Below are 17,741 nucleotides of genomic sequence, written 5' to 3'. Positions count from 1 at the left end.
CTAAATTTTTATATCTAATAATTTTTAGTGGTAAAAAAATCATGTGATATTTTAGTGTGGTCTATGACCTACAATCTTGCAATCGTATCAGCTTTGGTCATCTGTACCACTTCAACAGTTAAATATTAAATGCAAATTTTGACACATCAGTTTCCATTCTGCAGAAAATACCAGTTTCATGCAATAAGCAGTTTTGTGTGGTATTTAGCTATCCTTATTTTCCTTAAGTATGTCAAAAATGAGAAACAGGGATGATACTCAGAAAGTGGTAGCCACCAATTTAATAAGAAAAATACACTACTTACTGATAACTTGGTGATCAAAGAGGATATGATTGACCACACAAGAGGTTACATTTCTGTTTGAAATGATGCCAGCACCAGGTAAATTGAACTGTTCAAATGTGCTCATTTTTAACACAGCCTTTGATTCCCAAAGCAGCAATCAGAGGTGAGAGAGAGAAACAAAAAGCGCTCCTGCTGACTGTGCTCATGCCTGAGAAAATTCTCATTATTCTTCACACTGGCAAAGATCTCTTGCACAATATTTGTTTATTTGTTACATCAGTCGAGTGAATATATTGGTTTGAATTCAAACAGGTTAAAAATTATGGGTTTAAATTGCTCATTTCCCAGTTTGTGCTGACGGATAATGTTTCTCATACACAGGGGAAGTATCTGCATGTTTTGTAGACCTATTTCACAACATGACATCTGTCATAGCAGGAAAAGCACAGGAGTTACTAATAACATTAACAAGAGCTCTGTTCTATTCAAGTGTCCAAGCAAGACATGACAGTGTGACAGTGAGTCAGGATAAATAATATGAGGACCCTGAAACTGAAGCAGCTCAATGGAAATCAGCCATTATTAATTTGATCCCTCTGTACTTTTCCAACTGTGGCATGTCAAATGTCTTCTATGAACAAAAAGCATTATGACATATTGTTGTATCTCTTTTCTTTAAGATAAAAATAGAAATTTTATTATTGACTGATAATTTTAAAAAATAGTATTAATGCTAACAGCAATGTATCATTTACATTATTCAAAACTAAACAATAAGATAACATTAATAATGTTTGCACTAAATCACATGTTTTTTTCATCAATATGACATTTGAATTACATTTTCTTGACTATGAAAGAAAACACCCAAGAAAATGACTGAAATAAATCCATAAATATGTGTGTGTATATATATATATATATATATATATATACATACACACACATATATACATATATATACATATATACATATATATATATATACACACACACACACACACACATACATATATATATGTGTGCGTGTGTATGTATGTATAGATATATCGATATTCCCAGTCTGATATGTTGTTTTTTTGTGAAAAAAATATGTTGTAATGTTGTCAATAGATCTATAAAAAGATATATAGATAGCAAGGGGGGAAAAAACTCCTCATATTTTGGCCGATGTGTGTCATAAAAGTGATTCGTGAAATATAAGTGACACTTTACAATATAATGCATTCCAGTCCTGCTTGCTTCCTCTAATAGAAAATATTCTACCTAAGCAGTCAGGGTAGTAAAATATTATGAGTTTAATCAGCCCAACACAGTCTCTGTCTGACAGTCTCAACAAAAAACAATCATTGTAGGCTTCACCCACAGCTGTTGTATTGGATGCATTATATTGTGTGTTCATTAAATTGTGTCCACTTCTAGTTAATGTCTCCCTTGTGAGAACACGTTTTCCCATTATCTCCCCTCTGAGGAGTGAGCCAATACTTTCAGCAGCCACAAGATAGAGCCAGAGACCATTAAATCCACATTTCTCATCTGCAGCGCTGCCACCTCAAGTCAGATATTCCCTTGACTGTAGGCTTATGTTGAGATCTTAAAAACTGGATTTCTTTAAAACTGTTCGTCGCTTCAGTGACGGTGAGTATATTTCCAGTTGTCACTACATCAGCCTCTGCTGGTAATTAAAATTGTTAGAAATTTGATTTTTTTATATATATATAAATCAGAGCTTAGTTACTAACTGGTGGGTTAATTATCAGTAGAGATAACTAGTAATTACTGCACTCATTATTTACTGTTTTTTTTATTATTTCCAATTCACTCCATGTTGGACATCAATATTTAAACAGTATAACGAAAATTCAACAAGTTATGAATGATTCATATTCTAAAACGTGTTTAAACAAGTAATCACATGTGCATTAATTATTAATGACATTTTAGAGTTGTTAGCATAAATGTATTTGGCTGGTAGATGCTATGGCATTTTTGTTTTTCCGGCGCTCTTTTTTCTTTGCATCACTAAAAAAATCAAAAGTAGCTGGTATTTTTTAGCTCTTCACCTCAGATTTTTACCACACCTAAAGGATTATACTGTAGATTCTCAGTCATTAAATGTTTTTGTCACACACTGAATGGTTCATATCTAGCTTTTTATAATGCTGTTGTTTGCATACAGTAAACGATAACTGTAAGTGCTTTTAATTATTTTTACTTTACATATTTCCATTGAGATGCACAGCTTTTTCTCAGTGTTTTTATTAAAGGTTTTAATATAGAATATGTTGACTTTTTTTGAGATGTGACACAGCTGAAATTCACAGTTATTAATTATGATTTTCACAAGTTTTTACAGGTTTTGGGTGGATCTCTGCCACGTTGTCAATGATGTGATGAAGTGAATTATCAGCTCAAAATCTCCCAATAAATGATGTTTAAAGAAAGATGATAGTTCTTCCAGTTTTTCTCACAATATAATGCAGTTGGTGTGCAGTTTCCTCATACATAGAATGAGCAGATATGACCCATCTGAAACAGAGTTGTGTGTGCTTCTTATTTATTTGTCTTCATGAGCAATTCACTGGATAAAACAAATACTGTTACAACACAAAAAATGATTATTTTCCAAAGCAATTTTGGCCACATGTTATGTACATGTTACAACGTCATAAGAAAAAGACAGAAGATCATCTCCTCATATCACTGTTTTCTCCGTTTTAATAATTAAAAAAGCTTTTCACTGTTCACCAGGCATTTACATTGGAATAGAATGCTCAGGTCAAACCACCTTCACTTATTTTATTATTTGCAAATGCAAAACTTGTCAACAATAAATAATACTATAAAATGTACACAAAAAGATCGACAGTCCACCACAAGTTAAAACGTTGAACAGATTGGATGTTTAGGAAAAAGGAAGTTGGGAGGAGGGTTTCTTCTTAGCAAAAATGTGACGGTCCATACAAGTTACAGAAAAAAGCTGATCATCTATACATTGACACTAGCAAGATAACAAAGTCATTGTTTCTGGTATATTTCATTTTGTACAAAGAAGGGAGAGTCTTCTTTACAAGCGAGCATCATTGTCTTAACTGGAGAGATTATACAAGCAAGAGTTAAGGCAACTTCTCTGTTGTTTTTGAAAAGTAACATGAAGTCATGTCATGTTTTATTTTGTCTGTGGACCACTCGTCTATATTCAGGTTAGAGTTAGATGTCATTGCATAATTCAGGCTGTTGACTAGGCCTGTAGTCCATCAAAAAAGGAATGCTGGAGATTTGTCACGAGTCTGTTTGCCATCACAAAGACTGATTCAGTGGTCCAGGATTTCCACGTGAGAGTTAGGCTCTAATATCTTCAATATCTGTCTTGGACGTGGACAGTACACTGTTTGCAATGTCAACACAGCATGGTGCAGGTTACGGTCACACATAACATGCATGTGGTTTTGTCTGTGTGTGTCTGAATGTGTGTGTGTAATGGTGCCAAGCAGGAGAAAATGCATACATAAATGATTTTGGTGAGTCCCTGATCGTAATTCAAGCCCAACTCACCTTTTTTAATCAGTAGGCTATGAAATTTCAGGTAGGCCTTAAGATAATATCTTAGAACAATTCTGGGAAATCTGCCAGTAATCAGACTAAAATTTAGAAAATCTCACCAAAACAATTTGTGTTAGTCTTTTTGTGAAGCAAATTCAATGAAAAAGGCTAGTGTTTTGGGAGAATTCACCTCTGAAGCTACAACCAGCAGGCAATTAGCTTAGCTAAAAACTAAGACTGGAAAAAGATTATACAAAATGTGCTAATAAGTGAAGTTTAGAGATGCTGGTAGAATTTTTTTTTTGTTTTGTTTTTTTTAACTTTATTATTATTATTATTATTATTATTTAATAGAGTCAGTTCATAAGAGTCAGGTTAGCTTTTTCCCACGTTTCCTGTCTTTATGCTATGCTAAGCTGACCAACAGGTAGCTTGCTTTAGCTTCATATTTAGGCCTATCGGACAGAGATGAAAGTGGAAACAATTTTTTCATTTAACTCACATCGAAAAAGTAATTAAGTGTATTTTCCACATTCAGCCATTACCTCTTAATATTTTGTGCACAAAGTGGATATTTTGTCCTGAGGGTGGCACCAGAGGAAAGCTCATGGGGAGCCCTGTTTGGAGTTCATCCTCTAAATTATGTCAAGGTGCTCAGTATGTTTTGTGGCATTAAATATGATCACATAGCTGCACAAAAATAGCCACTGCAAGCAGGACAAAAATGTCCAAATGTTACATAATTAAAACACTGACACCTTTCTTCACCGTTACAAGGTCTGACTTCCTGTTTTGGGAATGCTAGCAGCCTGTTAGCTCATTGCAGTGGGTGCTAAAGTGTTAGCTTTGAGCAGTAAACAAAGCATAATTTTGAACCTGTCCTGCTTAAGACAAACAGACAGAGCTGTATCAGTGGCTCAGTTTTGTCATAGCAGGATTGCAGCAAACATTTAGGATACTGAGGTCGTGTCCTTTGTATGTTTTTGCAACCTGGGGGGTCTTTACATTCTAAAAACCTACACACAATGTGTGTTTTATAAGATATAACATTTAAAGTATACACAAACACGTAACTGAAAAAATAACATATGAAAAGACTTTCTTTTTGGTGAGGGGTGTGACCTTTAAAATCCTGGTTGTGGCCTTGGTTTTGTATGACCCCTATATTACAGACATCACAGTGCCCAGTGTCTTGATTACATCAGTGCTTGGTTTCTGTTCTTTCTCTAGCTAGATTCTGGACTGACGACTCGACAAGGAAACCTCAATTTTGGAGTAGGGGTGCAATTGCTCTCTACCTATGGATGAATGCAATTCAACACAAGGTAGACAAGACAGAAATGGGCAGCTTAAAAAGAGCATTTTCACTGCCTTTGCTTGCAGAGAAATGAAGCGGGGGCAAGGAAATGCTTAAAGTGACACCAAAGCTGGGCCTTGGCAAGCGGCAAGCTAAGCCTAAATGCCTGACTAACAGGCAACAGATAGAGTTGCACACTACTTACTCTGAGTCAACACTCTGTAATCTCAACTGGGCTCTCTGCTTGCACCTGCCTCTCTCACACACAAACACACACACACACACACACACATACACACACATACACTAACATTAACTATTTGCGTTGTGTGTATGACATCAGTATGGGTAGTGTAGCCATATTTGTGATATGTGGATATGTGTAGTAAATGTTGGGCCTCATTTGGACACAGAATGAATCACACCATGACTGAAATAAATCAAAGGCAGCAGAAAAAACTGTGATATGATGGGGCTGCAAAGCAATGTACACATCTAATGCAACTCCTTTATCTTTTGAATCCAGATTTGTATTTCACCTTCCTTGCAGTATCATAGGCCTTTAAACCATAAAGAGAGACAACAGGGCAATACTGTTTTTGACATCCACTTCTGTTCTGTATCTTCCTCTCTTTTTAAAAAAATAAGTGCTTGTGTTTTTTGGCAACTATAAATTATCTGGTCAGATCTTCAGTTTGAAATCCCATTTCCACTGAAAACTAGGTGACATGTTTTGTTTCAACACACCAGAGGCCTTTGGCATATGATAATACCTTGTCTCGCACTGGTACAATGTACCTCCTCCATAGGAGTGTAAACTAAATGCTGTCTTTGTTTGATGTCCCAGCTCGCAGGCTTAAGCTGCGCTGTAACTGGATCAGATCAAACTGGATGGGCGACGGTTGTGTTCACTTACACTGGCCAAAATGCTGTACATAGAGCATGCTACTGAATCAAGAACAAAGCTGGGTTTAAAGGTCCAGTGTGTAGGATTTAGGGGGACATATTGGCAGATATGGAATATAATATAATATGTATGTTTCTTTTAATGTATAATCACCTGGAAGTAAAAATCTTTGTGTTTTCGTTTCCTTAGAATGGGCTGTTTATATCAGCATATCCACGCTGTTTTATCCACGGAGTCTGCCATGTTGCACCGCAATGTTTCTAGCAGCCCAGAAAAGACAAATCAAACACTGGCTCTAGATAGGGCTATTAACTATTTTTGTGCTTTTTAATTTTTATTTATTTATTTATTTTATTTTAGTTTAGTTTTTTGTGTTTTCCTGTTGTTGCCAATGTAGCTAGCAGCCTCTCCCCCAGTGTTGGAAAACTTTTTGCTTCCATGAAACGTCTTTATTCAGTGTTTTTAATGCTTTAAATAATCCATGAACATCTAGATCTAAAGTTATCAGATAGTGTTTTTACTGATTTAAATCACCTGGTTAGTTTGTTTTGTGGAGGAGGAGACCTCTGCAGATAATTCAGCTCCAGAAAAAAAACCTCATGAACGTCTGGATCTTAAGTTATTAGATGGAAAAAAAAGTGAGTACACATTAGAAGATGCTGGGCAAGTGGCCCAACTGTCAGGTGCCAAAAAACACCACAGAAACAGTGATTTGTAACATAAAACTGTTTTTTACAGTGTTTTTACTAGTTTAAATCCCCAAGTATGTTTGTTTTGCTGAGGAAGAGATCCCTGTGAATAATTTGTCTCCTGGTATAAACCGCCTGAATGTCTGGATTTTGAGTTACCAAGAAAAAAGGTAAGCCCATCAGCTATATGGCGAACAACATCTGAGAAACACTGATCTGTAGCATGAAACTGCTTTTTTCAGTGTTTTTACTGGTTTAAATCACCAGGTCAGTTTTTTTTTTGTAGAGGAAGAAACCTCAGCGGATAATTAGGCTCCTGGTGAAAAACCTAAAGGAAGTTCACGCTTGGCACATGGAAGAAGTTTCAGTTGGATGCAATCTGCAATCTTCATCACTAGATGCCACTAAAACCTACAGACACTGCTCCTTTAAATTTGGCTTGAAACAAATAATAACTGGCAAAAAAAATCAGCAACTTGGCAGGACTGGTGGAGAAGCAAGAGGCAATGTTCTAAACATTTTTCAAATTATTTCCAAAATGAATTTGTCTTCAGTGTGTTTATTGTAGAAAAAATCTGTTGTGTTACTTCAACAGTGTTCCTCCAGGTCCCAAAAGAATTATTTATGAAAGAGCTGGCTTGCCTCTGCCCCGTCTAAATTCAGTGCAGTCGGTCTCAAACTAGCCCATTACAGAAACACCACTGGTAATGTATTATAGAAAAGATTAAGTACTAGCCTGCAGTAGCAAGTACCCACTGCAGTTTGGCAGACTTTCTACATTGTCATGCCATCCCAGTTCTTCTGGAGGTGCAGTAAGCCTCGTAATGTTCTCAAACAGCAGCCTATTACTTGTACTGGTGCTTACTGTTTAAACACAGGATGTGAAAATGTCAGTAGTCGGAATGATTATCATGTCAACTCCGTCCCATTCTTGTGTAACAAAATATTTCAAATCAGTGAAGTTTGAGAGCAAGCAAATAGTGCTACAGGAAAATGGCAGAGATTGCATGATTCCACCCACACACCATTAGTTGCTGGTGAAGGTTAATATTTTATCCTCCAGATTGCTGATTCAGTAAATCCAAAAACAATCTGTGTTTTTATGTCCAAGGACAGTTCTCCAGCCTCTTATTGAAATAACTCTTAGTCACATATTCATGCTTATTATGCTTCTCTCTTCGCTTCACCCATCAGAACACTTTGTGTCAGGTTGGCAAACACTGTTTTTGCTGGTTAGATTTTTGCCAGCTCTCTGGCTCTTTGTGAAATCTGTCTATACCTTAGTGACAAGAAAAAAAAACACTTACTGGAGATTTTGTACCTGTGGTGTGGCACCAGGTTGAACCGAAACAGGGGATGGAAATCTCTCTTTGGGGCTCCTTTCACTAAATTCCCAGCAGCAGCGTCTCATTGTAACGGACAATATGGAGAGCACTTGTTAGAGGGAGTGTGGGTAAGGGGCAGTGTGGGCTGAGAGTCTCTAAATGAGGAGTGAAGCAGCAGGGTAAAAGTCCTCCAGTTGCGGGGATATACTGTCTGCAGTTCAAAGGTCAAGCGATCCTGCTGGCCACGACATCAACTCTTTAGAAGTTCAGTCCATCAGTGTGTCTGTCAGACGGACAAAAGGAGTCTTGTCCACTCTGCTATGATACAACATGTTTGGTTGGACTCTCATCAGTCGTCGAAGGCGATTTGTGGTGCTGGTAGACTGGACGATGAGTGAGGACGAGAAAAATCTGAGTGTTCATGTGTGTGGTGGTGTAGTTTGGAGGGGTGGGATTTGGAGGTGGGGGGTGGACAAGTGAGTGTCGTTGATGGCACTGTGGTCCTCAGAGCGTCCATCTGTGAAACAGAGTGGGAGGAGAATTAGACAGAGTTACCCCCCCACCACCACCCAAGCCTGTTTTTGGTGAATGTGATGCATGAATCCAAGCAGGCAGCCCCAACTTTCATGTCAAGGTAAGTGGGGAACAGAAAAGGTTCAGTTTAGAGCATCAGGGTGCATAGAAGACCCACACAATAACAGTTTTGGTGCTGGAGACACTGAGGATCAAACAGAAGTAAATGCAGACTGTCAGCAGTGTTTCCTATTTTGAGTTTATTCTCTTCGGTACAAGTGATCAGTATCGGCTTGAGGACACTTTTGGGCAAATAAAGAATGAAATATTCAGCGCGTGCTTCTCTGGAGGCATAAATTTTACATCATGTTTCAGATAATTCATAATAAATGCCTTGTGATATGGCAGACAAGTGGGAAAGGTAAGATACAGCAAACTGATTTAGCATTCTCCCTTATCAATAATCAAAAATGGTGTATCTTTAGGTATCTGAAGGTTATGGTACAGTTTCTCCATGACTTCTATGATTCACTTCAGCTGCCGGTTTGCTTTTAGCAGCACTAACGGCGCATGGGGCTTGATTTCCATCTTTTGTCGTTATTAATTACTCTAATTCAGAGTGCTCGCCTCGTGTTACCACAACTTGAATTGGTCTTCAATTGCTCTTGAATACAGTTTCATTTAATTAACAACTCGAGGAGTGCATCATTAAATTTGGTATTAATGTGTTGAATAAATCCTTTGACATGACAGACTTCCCATTTCCATTCTGAAGCTCATCGAGGTAATCTGCCAGTCAAAGTGAAGCAACAAGTAATCTTGCTGTAAAATGGGAGCAATGTGCCGGCTCATGAGGAAATATGTAAAAAATTAGAAAATTAATGTGTTGGATGAACATGCTCCAGCAAGAAATGCATGAATGAATCAAATCAGCAAAACAAACTAAAAAGACGCACACACCTGAAATTTTTGTATAATGTCATTTCTACTAATATGGCTTCATACATATGCGCAGATTTCAGATGATATAACATTATCATTTGTCTCCCCCAGTAAGAATTGGTGTTGGCTTTGGCTAAGATGCACCGAGGCACCTTTTCCAGCAGTATGATATACATTGGGTGGCGGAAGTTTGTGATGCCACCGGCAACTACCATTATACAAAGAGCAGGAAAGTTTTTATAGGGTGGGCGGAAGGGGTGGTAGATGGGTCAAACAAACTCGGGAGCTCCCTGTTTGCTTCCCATGTGAAATTAAGCCAAAGCATAATGTTTTTTTTCTAAATGGACCATGTGCTTTTGCTGCCTAAACCAAAGAAATAAATATAAAAACAACATTTTGACTATGTTGCACATGTATTTTGAAAAAGACTATGCATTTATGGGCAGACAGTGTGCATTTTCTGCAAAAGCAATAGTGTACTTTGAAAAGACACAATGCATGTAACAAGCTTTAATTGACACTCCCTCCCGGAACATCCAAAACAGATACGGGAGGGTACCTTGAGCGTCACATTAAATGGAGGTCCACCGACAAAGTCGCGGTATTTGACGAGTTGGAATCAGCAGATATTGTATGATACCTTCTGGTTTGCTCAAGTAAGTCATCACAAGTAACATTCAAATACCTTACCTGCACAGTGGAGTTGTGACATTTTCAACATGCACTCACATGACATTTTTCACTTGCTTGTTTGACTACTGTCTCTATTTGATGCACACAGTGTTTTCCCTTCAATCAAGCATCATAATGTGATTTTATGATGAAGTGATCAGCCTTACTATTTGCTACATTGGACAAAAGATAAAATAACCCTTTTGCCAGAATTTCCTAAATTTTACAATGCGGCTAAATATGAAAGTAAAGAACTTGTTAAAGAACATTTTGGAAGTAAAGGAGATAATTTCAAATGGTTCAAGGATTCACACTGGGGAGTAAGAGACATTTGAAGCATCAAAAGCAACTGATTATTTGATGGGTACCCCACTGTGAATTACAAAATGTCAATGAATAAATCTGTGTAAATTCATACTTAAATACAGAGTCTGCACAACTGCATAGAAGTGTTTGTGGCAGCCCACTGGGGTAAACCCACCTCATTTATTTTGATTGCGGATTCGCAGACACCTCCTCTTCAGCGGTGGCTCCAGCTCGGGGCTCCCGTCTGCTGACAAAGGGGCACTGATGGAGCAGGACAGGATGGCCGTTTTGTCAGCACCGGGCTTTGGCACAGGCTGGATGACCACACAGCCTCCGGTAGACAGCAGTGGCAGGGCATAGGCATGCTCACCCTCCTCTAAGTTGGAGTCAGGGTCTGGCTTACCATCCACTGTGTCCGCCATCTCATCTTGCGCTGAGCCCCGCTTCCCTGGCTCCCACTCTCCAGCTGCGCAATTGTTCTCTTTCAGTGCCTCATGCTCCAGCTCACCGTTGGCTGACTGTTCCTCTGCTGTGCCTTCTCCTACAACACCATCTCTTCGGTCAGGGTAAGACTCAAAGGCAGGGGTGAGAAGCGAATGCCATCCCGTACCATTGACTATGACATTACATGGGGCAGCAGGGTTGGTTTGGAGCTGGGGCAGGGGTTGTGGGTGGGTCCGTGTTGTGCTGGGTAAGGGTGGTGGGGTACGGTTAGAGTTACAGGGGTTCAGCTGGCTCATTGGAGGATCAGCGTGGCAATAAGGGCTGCTGTTGCTTGAGGGAGGGCCTGGTGATTCCAGTGTGTTTGGGTGTGTGGCCCCTTCCAGCTCTGCAGCATTGAGGAGGCCCTGTGAGAGGGCACCGTCCACCCCATCACGACAGCCCTTCCCTTCCCAACCCAACCCTGCAGCTGGTGGAGATCTTGTCTCTGCCTCTGCCTCTACCTTGACCTGGACCCCTGGTAGCATCCTCTGAATTACCTGCTGTTGGCATGGCCTCTGGCCTATAGTTAGATCAATCACCCCCTCCACTGATACAGGGCCGCTGCTTAGACACAGATTGCCTGAATTGTCCTCTGCCTTCACAGTCAAGTCAACCAATGCCGTCCTGCTCCTATCTGAGCGTACAGGAGAGAGACGCTCCATGCCAGCTGGCTCTACTTTCTGCTCCCCTCTGTCACCTCCAGAGGACCCTGGAGAGTGGGGCCCAGATCCCGAAGCCTCAGAGGACTCTGGAGCACTGCGGAAGGTACCACTGCTCTCTGGCTGGTCCCTGGAATTTTTGGGGCTGAAGGGAATCGGGATTGGAATAGGGATCGGGACTGGCAGAGGTACAATGACAGGATAAGGAACCAAGAGAGTTGGTGGAGGTACCAATGGAGCCAAGGATGGCATGCCAAAGTTCATCATTGGGGGCAGAGGAATGCGTCCATTGGGCATCATGTTGACTGGGGGGAAAGGGGGCAGGCCTGGCATGGGGAGACCAGGGTGAGGGGGCATCATGCCTGGGTTGGGATTGGATGAGGGGTGGACATGTGGAGACAGCAGGGGTCTATGCATGGGGCTTGATGCTGAACCCATGGACCTAGAGGGAGGTGGTGGACCAATGCCAGGGATGATAGGGTTTGACAGGGGACTATTGGGCCCACCTGGGTGGGCAGAGGGCCGAAGAAATGGTGGACGCATCTGCTGCATCATTTGATGCTCCATGAACAGCGGTAGGGGCATGGGTCCCCGGGGTGTCATCACCATGGGAGGGCTACCAGGTGGAACCCCAACAGGTGGGTGCAAAGTTGGAACAGGCGGAGGGGGAAGTGTGGGGCTCTCGTGGGGTCTGGGTGTGGGGATCTTGGCTGAGGAGCAGGAGGATGGGGAGCAGACAGCAGCAGTGTCTGAAGGTGAGGTGGCAGAGGAAGTGGAAGGGGCCATTGCAGAGTTGGTGGAAGGACCTCCTGGTGAGGGAGCTTTACGCCTAAGGTCCGTTAATGGCGTTCCCCAGGACTCAGGAGTGAGAAGCTGTACCCCTCCACTACACTCCATCTTACTCTCTCCACCAGTGCCGTGTCCAGGGTTACATAATGCTCCAGGCAGTGCAGCCTGGGTCTCCTTGTAGAAAATGTCCATCTTATATTGGTTCAGGCATTTGGCACTGCAGAACTGCAGCCTCCGCTCACCAGCTCCAAAGTCCAGGTACTCCTTAGTGTGGCGAATATGTTTGCACCAGTCACACACCTGGAACAAAAAGCACACACAGTACACACACTGCATCAGCACCTGTCACTCTGCATACAAAAGACTTGTAATTTGTTTTTGATGAATTACAAAATAATCTCCTCTGAAGTATCCTGGTAAGCAGAAGCTCAGCCTCCAAGCCATCTGGAGATAAACACATTTAAAACAAGATTGTTTTTAAGAAAGCTGATGCTGTTTCTGATTACTATTACAAATCTGTCAAGAGGAAACGCTTAACCTTGAAATTAGTTTATGTGCATGCCTGCATGTATTTGATTGATGTAATTTAGGTGTGTGTTTGTGCACGTGTCTAAACCAATGTTGTTTTCTTACAGAGAGGTAAACGTGCATGTGGTATGATTCTGCTGCTAAGTGCTATTAAAGTGACTTTGTCTTTGACTTTTTGTGCTAACAAGAAATGCCCATTTACACCTTCTGTTTGCAATAAAGTCTCATTTAACCACAGATCCCTTGGAGACTGATGGCCACACTCGGTATTGAAGTGTGTGCCAACTACAGTAGAAAGCAGATATTTAAGTTAAGTCAGTTTGAACGCTTGAGCAGTACAAAACTGCTGCTGCAATTTTTAGATTTCAGCTATTTTGCACATCAGGCTGCAACCAAAACCTGAAATGATCTGAGAGGCATTCACTTGATGACTTAAAATCTCTTTATATTTTTCAAGTGATTGATGCAATAGCTTAATGCAGAACTTTCAAATTTCGTCATTTAAGCTAATAAAGGGGCTCCATGCAAAATTAACATTGTATGAGTTTGTCTGGACACGGTTCCCAACACGGAAGTAGCTGAGTAAGCAGCTAGTGCTAGCAACTAATGGTGCTAACTGTATAAACAAAGCTAAACAATGGCAGCAGTTCTGACAAAGCTAATGATGTTATCCAGGAGGGAACTGAAGGGTGGGCACTACACTTCTACGATGATGCCCTCTGGATATCAGCAGTAACAGCTATAAGAGAGCAGTGCAAAGCAGTAGTGATGAGCTAGAAAATGGTGTACGCACATGCACTAACATGCACGCATGGCGGAACCAGCCACCACAACAAACCACAGAGAAGCTTAGATTAACACACACACAGTGTGACTTCATTCTCTGCTCAGGACACAATTACATTCTACGTTCTTTGCTGCTATATAAATGCTCTGAAGGTTGCATACAGAACCTTTAACTTCACAAAAAAAGAGTAAGTGTACCTAAAAACTGACAATGTATTTACCTTGTTGTTAGTAATTTTCTTATTCTGGATGAATAAACATAATGTGACATTTTCAGTAACCACTGCTGATTATGTGTTATATTCTCTACACAAAATGACAAGCCTCTTATGCATGTTTTAAAGCATGCATGGCATGCACAAAAAGCAACATAAATGCACTGTCTTTAAGAGTATACTCTATAAATATACTATATTGTTTTTACAACAGCATTCTTTTCCAAGCATTGTGCTACCATCTCAGATCAACATTAAAAAATGTTACAGTGGCAAATGTATTAATCCACTTTAAGTAGACATAAAAGACCAAAAAGCAGTGCATCGTTTTGTGAAATACAACTGCCTGTTTCTGTAATTTTAACAGTTGGGAACCCCAACATAGCATTGTTCTCTCTCCACTAACTTTTCAATATGGAAAAACTACAGCTTGATGTCAGTGTACGTGATGTTTCACAGGAGTGGACTTCACATTTTAACTTCATCCCTGAAAATGGTGTGAGTAGGTTGTGAATGCATTCATTTTCACTACTCCCTTGTGTTCCTAATGTTCACTGATATCCAATTATGTGACAATAAATTGTCATTCTTCTTGTTTAGAATTTATTCGTTACTAGAGACAGCAGCATGCGTCTTCTTGGCACTTACTATGTCATATTCATGAAATTCTGTAAAAGCAAGTTCTTTTTGAAACAAATCCAAATCAATTCTTGCTATCTTTGTTATTCTTCTTTATGTTTTACTGTAGCTATAAGAATTACAAGACTGCTTTAAGATCAACTTTTTAGACTCACAGTGGGATTTGTAAAATGTGTTAAGAGCCAGTATTTTCATCTATAAAAGGATAATAAAATCGTATAATCATAAGTTCTGTTTTAGGGCAGGCTCAGTTCTGTATTCAGAGCAAACATGAGGAGGCTAAATTGAAAAGTTGTCTTTCTTGCTCACTGCAGTGGCAGAGATCCCAAAACACCGTGCTGCACTGTTCCATCACTGTTATACACCTTTTCCAGCACAAAAAGTGCAAATTTTTCTTTGGGAGGAAAATGAATGTGACCCTGGTAGAGCAGATAGCAGTGGGCGAGCCCCGAACACGGCGTTACTCGTCAGGCCACACACAGCTCACTCTGTCAGCTCTGGGAGGAGTGGCAGGTCCTCGCTGGAGATAATTAAGGCATTAATCAGTTGTCAGACCCCTCAACGACATCCATCCATCACACAGACCCTTAAGCCCCCCTGCTGAATGTTAATAAGTTGAGGGATGCAACCGGAAGGTGGATAAACTCTTTTTGCACGCTGCACGGCAACATTGGTTTATTTGGCAGGATCCTGTCTGGCAGCAGCTAAAGGACAGCGGACTCACATGGGCTGTTTGGGCAGACGCAGCGTAGCACTGGCCGGGATTTCAAAAGAATACATAGCATGCTGACCTGCAGCTGCTACATGTGTAAAACATCAGGTACTGCGCATATCCTGTGTTTTACATCAGATTGTCTGCCACAGAGTGGCCAAGGAGGACATCTTTTAAGGACGAACATTTTAAGACAGTTCCGCATTTGTAGTAAGTCATTTTGTGGTGTCAGTCAGGAGGAATAACTTGCACAAATGCAATTCATAGGGAAATTCTGACACTAACACACTCGGGACAAGCAGCTGGAGAACATAACGAACCACAGCAAAAACAGATCAGAGACCGGACTAGATAGCAACTGTTTAAACAGTACGTTGGCGGTGCTCAGATGTCAGTCCCTTGAATCCGACACGTTTTAACTGCCCATTTAGTCCTGGCTAATTCAATGAGCCATGACTGAGTAAAAGTCAAAAAGGTGCTCTCGCAAGTTGAGTTTGATAATGGTAGGCCCAGGATATTTTAAATAATAAATGTGCTGAAATTTTCCTCGACTCAGAAAGACAGATGGAGAGCACTTAACGACTTTCTGCACTGTGAGTGAAATTTCACTGCGCATTACGCTAATGGAGTTGTGCTTTCTCTCTCTCTCGCTCTCGCTCGCTCTCTCCCCACTACACAGATGTTTGCAGTTGAATGTAATTATGGTCATTTATTTCCATCGTGGCCAACGAACCAGCATTGGCGGTGCCGTTTAATCGTTTGCGTTGCAACAATTATCGTGCCTCCAAGCCAGTGCAACCACCTCAGCAGTCATCGTATTCTTCCTTCCTTTCACCCTCCAACCCAGTGACGAGGCCGATGACATTTAAAGGGTAACTGGTATTTTAGCAGTCCTGTTTCCCCATGGTTTGTGTCTTAGTGACAAATGAAAACCATTTTTTCAAAATTGGTCCAGTATTGACAAAGAGGGCTGCAGCCGGCAGCGGCGAAACAGGTTGCAATGTAACCACTAGGGGAAACTCAGCACTGCCGATGTAGATCCTTTTTTTTTTTGCCACCAGCAGGCTCAGACTATTATTGTAACTGTCAGACGATATATGAAAATGACCCCTACAGAGATAGACATTATTGCTAAAGATTAACATCCTTTTTGTTTGAACAAAAATAGACCTGAAAACAGTATTGTCAAACCTACAAGACTCCATTCAATAAACAAATTTTTGCGTATACAGAGCCAGTGTATTTTCACACCTAATTGGATGAATTCAGGGGTTATTTCAACCAAATAAGACCTGGTGGAACACTAGAAAGATGAACCAAGACAGTTTTTGTGAGATTTAATTTTAGGGCTGTCAGCGTAATGTGTTAAACACGATATGATTTTAGGTTCATATGTAACGTGTTGCTGTTTTTTAAAATGTTTTAATAGCCGGTGACATTTCTGTCTTTAAAAGACTGTCCCAGGCAGAGTTTTAATACTAGAGTGATGACACTGGTATCATGTGAAACACTTAATAACGCTCCAAGGTTAGAATACAATTTGGCGATGGAATCACAGCATGATCATGTCACAGGGATCCCTTGACCTTTCACCCCAAGATATCTGAAAAACTGGGTCCTATGGGTACCCATCAGTCTCCCCTTTAAAGACATGCCACTTTATATTAGTCTCTTAGCTGATTTACCTTCTCAAAATGGTCTATATCAATGTTTTGTGATGCAAAATAATTTATTAAAAACATGATTACAAAAACTGTTATTAATCCCGATTGAAAAAATGAATCATTTTCCAGCCCTATTTATTTTTCTTCGGTCAACTGTGAATGAAGTATGCTTTATGACAAAAAAATTCTGTTTATTTGACTGGAGTCTGATAGGTCTGGTGATAAGGATTTCAGGGCAGTTTCTGGTCAAACAAAAAGGATTTAATTATTAAACAAAAAGGTCTATCTCTGTAGGAGTCCTTTCCATAATGTTGTCAATTATAATAATCTGAGCCTGTCATTGGCAAAAACAACTTCTTTTAGTGGATGTAAATTGACAATGCACAATTGCCCAAAGTGGTTACACTGCAGTCTGTTCTACTGCTTGTAGCTGCTGTGGTCTCGGTCCGTACTGGACCAATTTCAAAAAAGGTTGTCTGCATTAGTTATAAACACTCAAAACTAGGGCCCAGATTAAAAAATATCAAAGTTACCTTTTAAGAATCCCAAAATTGGTCAACAGCTGGTTTTAGCATATAACCTTTTTAAATGAACAAATTAGGTGAGGCCATGATTGGAGGACATTCTCAGGGGTTGAAGGATCAGATAAGGAGTATCAAATTGCTTCAGTCACAGAGATGAAGGAGTAGGTTGTGGACCAACAGGTTGCTGAGCAGGATGAAGAAGAAGAAGGCGGTGAAGAAGAGGAAGAGGTTGCAGATGTTAAAGAGATTGCAGAGGATGTG

General features: G+C 40.3%; 1 protein-coding gene across 5 annotated transcripts in view; it reads right to left on the bottom strand.

Annotated features, from left to right (window-relative positions):
* Positions 1-2,827: 2,827 nt before the first annotated feature.
* sobpa (sine oculis binding protein homolog (Drosophila) a) overlaps positions 2,828-17,741 on the bottom strand; it is a 58,200-nt gene continuing 43,286 nt past the window's right edge. For all 5 annotated transcript variants that reach the window (XM_088087654.1, XM_088087655.1, XM_042501219.2 and 2 more), the window contains 2 exons: positions 10,657-12,712; positions 2,828-8,565 (listed from right to left, as the gene is read on the bottom strand). In XM_088087654.1, coding sequence (XP_087943780.1) covers positions 10,658-12,712 — 2,055 coding nt within the window. In that variant the 3' untranslated portion in view covers positions 2,828-8,565; position 10,657. The remainder of the gene's footprint in view (positions 8,566-10,656; positions 12,713-17,741) is intronic.

The sequence above is a fragment of the Plectropomus leopardus genome, chromosome 14 (genome assembly GCF_026936395.1).
Source record: "Plectropomus leopardus strain MGB_pleo_1.0 chromosome 14, ASM2693639v1, whole genome shotgun sequence".
NCBI lineage: Eukaryota > Metazoa > Chordata > Actinopteri > Perciformes > Serranidae > Plectropomus > Plectropomus leopardus.
This window is presented reverse-complemented; position numbering and strand designations above follow the sequence as displayed.